The sequence below is a fragment of the Hyaena hyaena genome, unplaced genomic scaffold, assembly GCF_003009895.1.
Source record: "Hyaena hyaena isolate Hyena2069 unplaced genomic scaffold, ASM300989v1 scaffold_24, whole genome shotgun sequence".
Classification (NCBI taxonomy): Eukaryota; Metazoa; Chordata; class Mammalia; order Carnivora; family Hyaenidae; genus Hyaena; species Hyaena hyaena.
This window is the reverse complement of record NW_024080656.1, coordinates 4,777,728-4,791,197: the sequence shown is the minus strand read 5'-3', so window position 1 is coordinate 4,791,197 and position 13,470 is coordinate 4,777,728. Positions and strand designations below refer to the sequence as shown.

The 13,470-nt window shown below is 39.4% G+C and overlaps 1 protein-coding gene across 4 annotated transcripts in view; it reads right to left on the bottom strand.

The window, feature by feature from the left end:
* Positions 1–1,168: 1,168 nt before the first annotated feature.
* LIMCH1 (LIM and calponin homology domains 1) overlaps positions 1,169–13,470 on the bottom strand; it is a 323,010-nt gene continuing 310,708 nt past the window's right edge. For 2 of the 4 annotated variants that reach the window (XM_039227025.1, XM_039227026.1), the window contains 4 exons: positions 12,869–12,946; positions 10,850–10,958; positions 8,470–8,572; positions 1,169–2,875 (listed from right to left, as the gene is read on the bottom strand). In XM_039227025.1, the coding sequence (XP_039082956.1) occupies positions 2,850–2,875; positions 8,470–8,572; positions 10,850–10,958; positions 12,869–12,946 (316 nt within the window). In that variant the 3' untranslated portion in view covers positions 1,169–2,849. The remainder of the gene's footprint in view (positions 2,876–8,469; positions 8,573–10,849; positions 10,959–12,868; positions 12,947–13,470) is intronic. The other 2 variants (XM_039227028.1, XM_039227029.1) reach the window with 1 other exon arrangement.

The window sequence follows — 13,470 nt, the reverse complement described above, 5'->3', positions numbered from 1 at the left end:
ACTATAAAAGCTGTTGCATTTTAGACAACTTTTAATTTTTTTTTTTTTTTACTATTTCTCAGAGGCATTTTAGAATAAATATTTTAAATGAAGGTTAGTATAACTGATATAGAACAATGGTCCACCCAGAACAGTAACATCTTTTGGACGGACTCACACATGAGGTGGATCATTTCAGTTTGTTAAGTCTTACACTGTGTATAGTTAACTATATTATGTATTGCATTAATAACACTACATAGAAAGAATGAGGAAATGACATGAAAGTTTGCTAGGGAAAACAAAGAGTTACCCATTTTTCCTTAAGGAAGAGAAAGGACTAGTTTTTGGAGTATGAAGGAGAAAAAATCAGCTCTATTTCCTCAGGAACAATAAATCACTTGCTTGCCTCATCTGTTTTTTAAACAAACACATTTACATTGCAGCTCAACAGAGCAGAGCATTTTTTTTTCCCTGGGATCTCAAAGATTATTTGAAAAGAAATAGATCATACTCATTATGCTGCATTGGAAAAAACAAGATCTAGTCTGCTGAGCTGCCATGTAACAGACTCCAAATGAAATCTAAATCAAATATAAATAGAAACAGTTGGCAATTAGAATTTAGAAAATGTTGGAGATTATTCTGTGCTGGTGACTATTGTTCATTATGGGAAAGCACATTTCGCAGTTGGAGAATGGGGCTTTATTTTTCTTGACTCGATTCAGGCTTCAATACATGTACAATGAGTCTCACTAAGAAATATGTATAAATGGGCTTGTGAAACCAGAAGAGAATGTGCAATATTCATATAATCCTTACATAACGGATGGAGTTCCACATGTAAAAAGTATTCTATAAAAATTGGTTATGAATGATCATATTGTACATGTTTTGTGCATTACTTGTGATAAAGTACTCTGCTAACATCATGCAAAGTGTAAACATCCACATTATCAAAATATTTAATAAAACATGCAGGTGGTTAATCAAAATATTGAGCTTAATCTGTACATTTTCAAAACTTTTTACTTTTTAGTTTTTTTTCTATTTTTCTTTTTCTTTTTTTTAATATTTTTTTTCCTGTAAGAACAGCAAACACCTCCACGAGAAGTCTTGGTGACTTGTAAGTGACTTCATCTCTTCAATGTACTGCATCCATAATTCATCACTGACTATGTGCAACAGCTTTGCATTTTATAAGGCACAATTTTTTAATGAAATGATGTATAAATTTCAATCTAACAACAGCTCATCCAAATGACAAAATGGTCAAAATACCTCCAGTGGCTGAGGAAATTTCTGCACTTACATGAAACCCGCATGCAGAGAACAGTCTAGCATGTAAATAAATAATTGCTAGCCATACTCAATAAGACACAGAAAAAAATTATTGCTTACACAACAGAAAAACATCTACTTGATCTCCTTTTATGACTACATTAACCTATTAGGAGTATATCCATAGTCTACATTCACAAAATGTCATCTTCACTTATTTGCCATCATTTTAAGGCAGAATAAATAGTTCCCCTTTCCCCAGTCTTAAAGAACACAGCCTGGAGATCTAAAACGTGATGCTTTTTAGTAACTTGATTCCTTTCTTGGCCAGCTGAAACTTATCACACGGGGCAAAAAATAAACCAGCTCTCCACAAGAGTTCCTTTCGAAATGTCTCCATGAGCAAGGTCCCGAATTCTTGATAGAAAAGAGAGTTGGTGATGAAGGAAGATGGAAGGGAGGGGACGTCCATCGCAGTGGGTGGGGCACAGTGTGAACTGTAGGTTCTTGCTGATCACACGTCAGTGGATTATCACAACCTATGTCACTGGATTCTATCAGGAGGGACTTAATGCCTTTCTTTAGACACCTGTGCTTCAGGCCCTCAAGGAGAACTTGCAGGCCAGGGTGAGCAGTGGTCACACCGAATGACAGACTGATCTTGACGAGAGCTTCCATATGCCTCCCACTGAGTCCCTTATTCAATCTACAGCCTGAAGAGAAGCAGGCAACAAAGCTCTCATAGCCATCACTGGCCCACCACTCTTTTGAAGATTAAACTTCCTCACAGATTTTGGTAATGACTTTGGAAATTATGACTGAAATATTTCCCTATGGTTTCTTCCTACCCTTGGGCAATGTCCCAGAGTGTGTATCTAGCCGATATCGCAAGGGTTCTCTTTATTTGACGACCAGCCTATATTAATGACATAACTTCCGAAGCACACAGAATCTAACACTAACGGTGCAATAATTTATTGGTATGACTTCTGCCTCAAAAGGTAAGTAACAAATGTTTCAGGATTACAGTATATATTGTCAGACTAGCGTCTCTGCATTAAAAACAAGTGATAGCTCAGAGCTATATGATGTGATTTTTAGTTTCTGAAATGCATGAATCGTATGCTTCTTAGAAGAGCACATATCTCAAATTGGCATGTCTTGCACTTTCTGCAGCTCGATTCTGTAAACATGAAGTGTTTGATTCCTAGAAATACTAAAACAAAACAGGTTTATTGTATCATCGATCTCATTAATTCTCAGTGAAGAGAATAAACGCATTTGAAAGCATAAGCCTGTGGGCCCAGGCTGAGACCTTTTTGTGAACTACAGGATCATTACCATTCAGTATTCTTTCTGTATATTCTGTGCAAATGCAAAACCAAAACAAAAATCAAAATCAAAACCAAAACAAAAACCGGGAAGAACACAAACACTGTGCTACAAAAGAACAGATACCACCTTTTAGAAGAGCCTTTCAGAAATTAGATAAATGCTGAGAAGCCCCTGCACTTGCGATTTTGTTAAATGGTTGCCAGGGACACTCTCAATAAAGAAACGGTGAGTAATCTGGAAGCTTGAAAACCACGTCACAATGTTGTGGGCTGGCCAGCACCTGTGACAAAGAACACAGAGTAACGTTTGGTTAAAGGACTCAACGCTTCTTGCCTCAGAACATTTAGACATTAGTAATGACCTATGCCCAAATCTCTTCTCCCTAGGAGGGGAAACTTGCCTCACTCTGACACTCAAAGTGTGGCCCAAGGAAAAGTAGTATTGGTATCACCTGAGCTTGTGAGAAATGCACTTCTTTAAAAAAATTTTTTTTAAATGTTTTATTTATTTTTGAGAGAGAGAGAGACACACACACACACATAACAGCGTGAGCAGCGGAAGGTCAGAGAGAGAGGGAGATACAGGATCCGAAGCAGGCTCCAGGCTCGGAGCTAGCTGTCAGCACAGAGCCTGACACAGGGCTCGAAACCATGAACCGAACCGTGAGATCATGACCTGACCTGAAGGCGGACGCTTAACCGACTGAGCCACCCAGGCGCCCCAAGAAAAGCACTTCTTGAGTGTCATCCCAGAACTTAACAGGGAGCGCTGTCATGTTTGGTTGAAATCCTAAATCTGATGATTTTCACCTAGTTTTCTTCACTGCCTTCTGGGGCAAATAAGCAACAATAACACAATCTCTCTTTTCGGTTCCTTTAGGTTTTGGTTTCTCTAAGAATACACTGCAACATCTGTGACATCTGACCTACATATCAACTCGTATAAACAGATTGCTAGATTTAGTAAATAAACATACAGAATGCCCAATAAAAATTGAATTTCAGGTAAACAACAAATAAATATTGTTTTGCTATAAGTATATCCCATGTGATATTTGAGAGAAGTTTGTGCTAAATCCTGACCATGCAATATTTGGGACGTACACATACTAAGAAAAAGATCATTGTTTATCTGAAATTCAAATTTAATAGGGCAGAAACAATTCAACAGGGCATCTTGTATTTTGTCTGGCAACTCAATCTAGAAGGATGGTTGGGGTTCTATATATTTCCTGCTGAAACCTTCACAAAGTTTCTCCCTCATGTTAGGCACCAGAGGTGTAATGAGGCCATCGTGACACTGGAAAAGACTCCGGGGATTTTGCTTTGAATGCATTTCACCAGAGTGAATGATGGAACAGACCCAGAGACACAGTCATCCAACACCCAAACACAAATGGCACAAGTTAACCACGTGATGGCTTGATTTGTGACAGGTAATTTGTTTTGCACTTCCATTCCCATTTACATATGAACTTAAAAACTGTTTACATTGCTTTTAGGAATTGCATTTTAATATGCTGTTATGCTATTTTTTCCCCTCCAAGAGAAAAATTTCATTTAAATGTGACTAGTTACTTGAAGAAAATAGGATTATATATTCAGGTTTTATTATTCCGCACAATGAAATTATTTCGTTTCACTTATAATGCCTATGATGTAAACCAGCTCTCACATCTACCCATCTCCCCTATTTGCAACTCAGATCAAAATCAAATAAAAAAGAAAGAAAAATGATTTTTAGCCATTTCTTTGCATTCTGACTCTTTTTATTGCATCTGGGATATACTCGACCAATTCAAGTGTATTTGTACTTCTCAAGCCAGTTATTAGGTCCTCCACTATTCATCTTAAGCTACATTTTTCTTCTTCTGACACCAAGAAAGAAATAAGTGCTATTTTCAGATATGCTGGTCATTGTCTCTGTCATGTGCTAAGTAAAGTTTAGCCCCAAATAATATTAATATTTATCTGGAAAAATAAACATGAGAGAAGAGTTAGGAAAAATTGGAAAGCATAATTGGAGAGAAAGTGGCCATTATGACTCAATATTAAAACATATTATGAAGCTACAATAATTAAAACTATTCCATACTAGAAAATAAATAAGTTAATAAGACCTAGTAAAACATCCAGAAATAGATCCAAATATTTATGGGAACTTTGTTTATGAGAAAGCTGGCATTTCAAATTAGTGAGAACAAAAGAGATTATTAAATCATCTTTGCACGACTGCTAGCTGGAAAAAAGTAAGGTTGGATATCTATTTCATTTCTTATCCCAAAATACATTTCTGATGATCACATACTGATATGTAAAAAAGAAAATAAAAAACAATTCTAGGAGAAATCTCAGCTAAACCCTTGGAATGGTGAAAGTTCTAAGTAGGAAGCAAAACCCAGAATTAAAAAACTAAACAAACCAACAGACAAATAAATAAAGATATGTAATTTACTTTCACTTAATTACCTTAAGTGAAATCTTTTCTATGAAAAAAAGTTCACCAAGTGGAAAGACCAATGACAACTGCAATAAGCAGCAAATATAAAATAAAGGGACAATTTCTTTCAACAATTTTTTTAATGTTTATTTGTTTTTGAGAGAGAGAGAGGGCGGGGGAGGGGCAGAGAGAGTGAGGGAGACACAGAATCTGAAGCAGGCTCCGGGCTCTGAGCTGTCAGCACAGAGCCTGACACGGGGCTGTAACTCACAAACTGTGAGATCATGACCTGAGCCGAAGGTGGATGCTCAACCGACTGAGCCACCCAGGAGCCCTAAAAATTTCTTTAATATACAAAGAACTCATTCAAATCAAGTGTCCATAGAACAGTGAACAAAAGGTAGAGAAGAAAGATAACTTTAAAGCAAAAAAGAAATATAAGTGGTCAATAAACACAAAGAGATGCTCAAATTCACTTAAAGACATACAGATCAAAGCAATGAGGTTTTCTTTTCCTAACATAACAGAGTGGAAATTTAAAAAGTTTGATGACATCCAGAACTGACACAGCATGGAGAGAGAAAGAGGTTCTTCCTCTTTTTTCAGGGAAAATGCCCTTTTCTGGAAGATTAGACAAGTTGTCTGAAAACTTTAAAAGCACATGACGGTTAGCGGTCCCACGGCCCAGAATCTAACCTACAGATAGGCTTTCAATGGTTCATGAAGACTTATGTACATGGGTGTTCATTGGAGTCTTTAAAAAATATTTAAAAACTGGAAACAACCAAAGCATCCATTCGTGGAGAATTAGTTTTAAATTATGCTAAGTCCTACAATGGGATGATATTCAGGAGCTAAAAAGCCTTTGAAAAGAATGAGGAGAAACAATATATTATATGAAAAAACTGCCCTAATATATCATTAAGTTAAAAACAAGAGCAACAAAATGAACAGAGCACTTGACTATGTGATTAGCTTTGTGAAAATACGCATGGAGGCAAATGCATCACACACACATGCATCTGTGTGTGCGTGTGTGTACACATATACACGTATGCTCTGCCCCTCTCACAGCGGTTAATTTTGGAGACTTTTGCTTTAACTCGGTATCTTTTTCAACAACCCAGTTTTCTAACCTTGTGCCATTTATAGTTTTACTTATTCGTTTGAACTTCTATAGAACTTATCTAGGCAGGGAAGTAATGAGCCTTCTTGCTTTCTTCTTAGCACCCAAATAAATAAAATCCTAGGAAAATATTGGTTACAAATAAAAATAAACAAAAAAATCATTTTAGTCTACCTCCACTTTTTAATTTTTCATCTTACCAGACTATTATAACTTATCTTATAGACTATTTCAACTCCATGGTTCTTGTCTTTATTTGGAATTAAAAGCAGTTAAGGCCCTTTTCATTTATATACACAAGAAAACAATTGCTGGCCTAGGTCCAAAAACCTTGTTTCCAAAAGAAATGACAATGAGTCACCCAATGTCTCATTCAAAATAAAAATCTGGATGAAAACAGGTCACTGTCACCCAGAGGTGGGTTCAGGTTTGTTCTCTGCTGACATCCTTCAAGCACTTTAAATTATGAAAGAAATTCATTATTTACGATGTTTAAAATCTGGCTCAACAGTCCTTCAACCTAATAGTGCCCTCTTCTGGTTCTATGATTCACATTCATCTGGTTCACTGAGGTTGAGAAAAATTTATGGACCTTATGGAAGGTGATAGGAAAAATCACTTTGGGATCTGGGAGGAAAGGGTTTAGGTCTCCATTCTAATGTCTAAAACCAAAACAAACAAAAATGCAGTTTAAATAAATATATTTAATTACTGTATATTATATATGTATATATACTTAATGGATTATATACAGTATACTGTTTTTTTGTTGATCATTTTATGGATGTTAGCTTTTTTTACTATTTATATCATATTTTATATGCATAATACATACTATAAAATTAAAGTCAATATTATATATTATATAAGTGATATATTATATAAAATTACTTTCTCTAGGGGCACCTGGGTGGCTTAGTCAGTTAAGTGTCTGGCTTTTGATTTCACCTCAGGTCATGATCTCATGGTTCGTGGGTTCAAGCCCCATGTCAGACCCTGTGCTGAAGGTATGGAACTTGCTTGGGATTCTCTCTCTCTCCCTTTCTCTCTGACCCTCCCCTACTCACACACTCTCTCTCTCTCAAAAATAAATAAATACACATTTTTTAAAAAGTTTAAAATTAATATCTGTCTATAGTATGTGGTATAAACAGTTTGAGGGAAGCAGCTCAAAGTTGGAACTGTTTCGGCTTTAAGTTGGAACCACTTGGGATGGATCCAATTCTTATTTCCCATTATTTTATTAAAATAGGAATATACTTCTCTGACTTTAGTAAATCTATAGCAATAAAACAACTTAATTTCAATTTTACTCTTAAAAGCTTCAGGCTGGAAGATTTAGAGACCTATTAAAAAAGACCAAAAATGTCCCTTTACTTACTTTGTAAAATGCTAAAAGTTTCTTGCATTTCAAACTCCATGTCTTCACTCCCATTTTCTTTTAAAGGTAGAATTTCTAACTGAATTTGCTAGAAGTCTCCCGCTATCTAGGTTGCCCAGAAGGACTGTACTTAGGATGGAGAGAGGATTCAGAGGCGAGCCACTGGGTATCTGCAGAATTATCTGAACAGTAGCTGGGCAACAGCACCCCCTGGTGCCCTCAAAACCAACCCAAACCTTCTATGGTTTTAGACCAGACATGATCAGAGGGCAGGCTGCTGAAGGGAGCTTCAGGGCAGCACGGATTTGTTAAGCTCTGCTTGTGTACTAAGGTATTTTGGAGGAGGGTGGGGCAGGGATTCATAGAGAAGTAGAACCCATCATGTTGTCTATAAAGGAGCTTTCGATTTAGTTGGGAACAGGACCAGACCATGTCATGAAACTCCTGAGTGCAAGGCATGTAGACATTGAGGAGTTGGTGTTTGGACTGATGAACACTGGCGATCCACTGTTCACATTTAAACCATCCCAAATGCTGCTGGTCTTCTAAAGCTATGCCTCAACAAATGAAGAGTGTTTCACAGACTTTGTATCTTTCTTCTCTCTCACCCAAATCTCTATGGTGAGCTCAAGCAAGGTCTCCACTTGGTCTACGGTTTTTACCTGTCCATGTATCTATTAATGGATAAAAAGATTTTCTCTGGGTAAAAAGAATTTGGCCACACGGTAACAGTAACTTCCAGTAGGGAACAAAAGGTAAGTAGAGATTATTTCATTACTGTTTCTTTTACCTATATGGTAATAAATCTTACCGTCAGATAGGTATGTCAATCAAGGAGGAGGCTGTATTCCCAAACTGGGTCCTTTTAGAGGCATGTGATCACACTCACTCATTTTGAGGTATCCTTCCCCCACACCCTTGTACTTACTTCTGGATCGCATGTAGCAATCATTACAGTTTAGAAGACCATTTCGAATCCTAACATCCGTCCCGCTTACTGTGTCTCCAAGCTGTCCTTTACAAATTCCACACTGTAGGGCAGAAAGAACAGAGTTATAAGGTGTACAAGAAATCATTTCTTTATAATGCTTAGCTGTGATTCACACAAATGTGCAACAATCATTTGTACAACCTCCACATTTGTTGTGTTAGATGCTGTACTATGGGCTGACTTACAGCAACAACACACTTTTAGCATTTTATCCTAACTCCTTGCATTTTACAGAGAGGGACACTGGCTCATAGACTCACTGACTTGTTCAAGGTTGTAAAGCTGGTAGGTGGCATCAGGTTGATCCCAAATCAAGGTGGAACATCTCAATTCAGATGACACAACCACTTCAAACTGATGAACTGACAATCTGTGGCCAATGGGTTACCACTTGAAACTTGTCTGTGAATAATCTTTAAATGCTTTCCAGAATTGTTGGTGAGTTCTACCAGATCAGAATTACTAGGAAACAGCTTTCCCACTTTACATTTCCACATTAAAAGCAGTAACACCCAGAGTCACAAATCCCCTGGGAATGGAACACTTAGCAAAGTCAGCCTGAGTGCAGGAAGAGGCTGGGGCTGAACTGCACGGGTTGGGAGCAGAGAAAGTGGCAATGGGGGTTGGTTCAAAGGCCAGCCTCTTGAGGGGTATTGGGGTGGGCTTTTAAGATGCAGCTCATGGGAAGAGGACCCTGGACTCATGCTCTGAGGTCACCAGGGGCAGAGGAACGCTTCATCCAAATTATGTGATAAGCTCCATCGACTTTGCAGGAGTTAGAGAACAAAACTAAGAGGTGATGTGTCTTAAACATCAGATCAGTTCCAGGAAGTGAATCATTAGAGAGAATGAAGCCCTGACAGCTAAGAAGGCAAGTCTCCTGTCTCTTGAGAAACTGCAAAGACTCTCTGCCATCTGGATTATTTCAAGTTCAGGGAAGGTCTCTGAGAACAAACTGGGGTTGGAACATGTTATCTTGGCATTATCATGACATTTTAAAAAGCATATTCTTCAGCCTCAAAATACTGTGGGACAATTTAGAATATACATTGTCTAGCTTCATTTTACAATGAGAATATTGATAAATCTAATCTAATTAAGTATTCATATTGTGTTTTGCCTATAAGTTTTACTTTTCAGTAATTACTGCTAGATTATTAAACAATATCAGTAATTCACTCACTTTCTCTGAGCTCATAGGTAAAGTGGGAGTTATCTAAAACCCATTCAAGTTTACTTTATAGCTGAAGAAGCTACCAACAAAGAAACAGAACACGATTCAAGAGTGGAAAAGAAAGCACATTAGATTAATGAAGGGAAAGAAATGACTCTTGTTTGGTGTTTGAGGGGTTAGCTTCAAAATTAGATATTAGCTCCGACTGTGTCCATGAGTGGAAAAAAAGAAAAAAAAAAGGAAATGCCGATACAATCCAACATGTAAATTTTGTAATAAATGAACTAGAAGCGGTTAGCTCACCTCCTTTTAGCAGGGCATCTGGGACTAGAACCTAGGCTTCCTCATTTTCAGTTTACTTATCCCTTCATTCATTGAAAACTACTTATTGACACCATCTCTGCCGGGTTCAGAGAAAATCGTGGTGAGCTGGACAGACATGGTCCCTCATGGAGCTGACAGTTTATTTGAGGAGATGATAATGAAACAAAAGGTGAGAGACAAGGACCATGGCAGGCTCTATAAGGACCTATAACCCAGGCAACTGACTTAGTCCAGTGGGCAGGGTGGCTTCTCAGAAGGGGCGATATTCAATCTGCCATTACAGGCACATTCCTTCGGAGACCTACAATTCTGCAACTAGCTATTAACCATCCAATTGACAGAACATCTTCCACGAAGTCAAAGACAAAAACCCTTTGAGGTTAAGTCACAAGCAGCAAAGATGTTATATCCCAAACAAACCCACGTGACCTTCACAGATTCAGAGGCACCACTGTCCTGCCAGGGGTCTTTCTCTGCTTCCTGCTGGAGTAGGTGCTCTTTAGCAACAAAAACGGTTTCGTAAAGACATTGAGCAAATTGGTTTTGCTGCCTCTAGCCTGATATCCCAGAGGGATGTGCGAGAGGAGCGTTTCATCCTGAAGGATGGGCTCCGCGAACAACACTTCCGGCTCCGCGAACAACACTTCCGGCTCCGCGAACAACACTTCCGGCTCTGCGAACAACACTTCCGTACGACCTAGAGGGCCTGGCCTTACAGGCAAAGCCTGTCAGAAGGTCCAGGAGGTAACTTCTCAGCACAGAACGATGCCAGAAGACATCACGGGGCTGCACTTAGAGAGAAGAGTGGTGCTTACGTACCCGAAAGCACTGGATGTGGAAATACAGCTGGAGGGTCTCAATGATCATCGCGGCTCCTTTACCCAAAGGAAGCCCACAGGATGAGCACAGCTTTTTCCCGCTGATAGACCTAGGTTTCAAAATGTACGTGATAATAAAACGTTCATTTAGAATAGTTGGTCAAACGCACAAACATCTAGCCTCATGCAAAAAAAAAAAAAACAAAAAACCACAACATGGATTTTTTAAATGTTTGTATCATTAATGAAATGGCAATTACTGAACTGATAATGAGCAGGAATTAAGCATTAGAGATAAGTTGCAAACAACTGCTAGACTAAATATAAGAAGGTTCCACTGTGGTATGGAATTTGGTGTGTGTGTGTGTGTGTGTGTGTGTGTGTGTGTGTTTCAGTTATTTGTTTTAAGAAGTTTATGTTGTTTCTATTCAACCACAATGATTAAATGCTTCGAAATGACTCAATGTGTTTATCGTAGGTTTTCTTCAGTCTGAAAAGGTAAACAAATTTAGCTCCACTAAGGTTTCAACGTTGCTTTAAAATTTTCTGTAATTGGCTCACTGGACCACTAGGGCATTTGTTTTTATTTATTAAGAAAAAAAAGTTAGGGGGCTCCTGGGTGGCTCAGTCAGTTAGGCGTCAGACTTCAGCACAGGTCATGATCTCCCTGTTTGTGGATTCAAGCTCCACATCGGGTTCTGGGCTGACAGCTCAGAGGCTGGAGCCTGCTTTGCATTCTGTGTCTCCTTTACTGTCTCTCTGTCCCTCCTTGGTTGGCTCTCTGCCTCTCTCAAAAACAAACATTAAAAAATTAAAAAAGAAAAAGAAATGTTGCTGCTGTTTAAAAATAGAAAGGCAACTGTGACACATCCCGATAGGCACCAGGCAGACACGAGACGAGATGTACTCTCTGCTCCGTCACCAAGTTCTATGATCTGGTGTAAAGAACTCACTTTGGGTTTCCTTTCCCCTTTTAAAGCGAGAGGCTTGGATTTATCTACCCACCACCTCTTTCAGTGCAAACACTCTGTGACTCCATGATCTGGGCACTTGGTGTGTCTCTGTGCTGCGAGCAGCTGGAGGGCACGGGCTGTGTCTCCCCCATCTCTGCTACCCACAGGTCCCGGTACAAGGCCCACCACTGGCCTGGAACCAGACCCCAGAGACTGTGACACACGGTGACCCCACAGACTGTGACCCCACATACTGTGACACTAGATGGCTGTCCTCTAAGGTAGCTTTCCCACAACTAAGATCAGATCGCAATGATGCCTACTGTCTGGAAAGCTCTTGGAATTACACAAGAAATTTTAAAATCTGCAACTTCATTCCAAAGCAAACAGGGTACAGAGGAACTGAAGAAATAGAAAGGAAGACAAGAGAAAAGAGGAAGAGTTGTTCCAAGCAAACTCTATTTATTAGGATTTCCCTCCTATCCGGTAGTTAAATGAAATTTCCAAATCAAAGAAAACATCTGAGTACTCAGCGATTTGTCTCTCCCGTGAATGGGAACTCAGGCAGCTTTTAAGAATATCATGGGGCCCAATTAATGTCCAGAAGCAATCATGAGGGAGCTTGAGTGGGGTAGAGAGAAGGATGAAGTTTCGCAGCTAGCCCCCGCCCGGTTCACTGTAAGAGCCATCAGCAGACCCTGCCTAGCAGCACCGGGCCAACTTGGAGGAAAGGCGCCGGCTGAGGAGCCCAGCAATTGTCTAGTGGATTTTATTATTAGATTGCAGGTCTGCACAATGTAATTAAAGCCCTATGGCCAAAGCCGTGCCAACATCATACACTTGGCCTTTTCTATCATGGGCTGAGAAAATCTGCAGGCGGATGGCGACTGTGTTCTTTCCTCTTGCCCGTGTGTGTGTGTGTGTGTGTGTGTGTGTGTGTGTAGCAAGAGAGGTAGATGGACACATCTCTTAAAATCATCAGGCAGGCACTAATTTGGTTGAAATCATGCTCTGCAGGCTCTAGGCAAAACCAAGCAGCCTCAGAAAGGCTTTCCAACCTCTTGTACCTGTTGGGTGACTGGCCAGGAGGGGTGGGAGAACATGGGGCCAAGTGCCCAGCCGGGTAGTTCTCTCGAGGGCTTTTCCTGTAACATGGTAAAGGAGCCAAAAATTACGAGAAATAAAGAGAAGCCCACCCCACGAGAAAAAATATTTTAGGTTGAAACAAAACAAAACTTCACTCCCTTGACAACCAAATAAAATACAACAGAGTGTCCTAGTGGTGATTTTTTTTTTATAAAGAACAAAAAAATAGTAATTCCATCTAGCAAAGACCGTACACGTATTGGCTGCATAACTTCAAAACCAGGCCAGCACTGTGGAACAGGAAAGACAAAATATCTTTCTAATCTTTATTTTTTTGCCAGGTACTTGCTAGTTAAAACTGCATGCTGAGGGCTGCCTGGGTGGCTCAGTCGATTAAGTGTCTGACTTTGGCTCTGGTCATGATCTCGTGGTTCATGGCCGAGCGCCGCATCGGGTTCTGTGCTGACAGCTCAGAGCCTGGAGCCTGTTTCAGATTCTGTGGCTCCCTCTCTCTCTGCCTCTCCCTGCTTGTGCTCTGTTTCTGTCTCACTCAAAAATAAATAAACATTAAAAATTTTTTAAA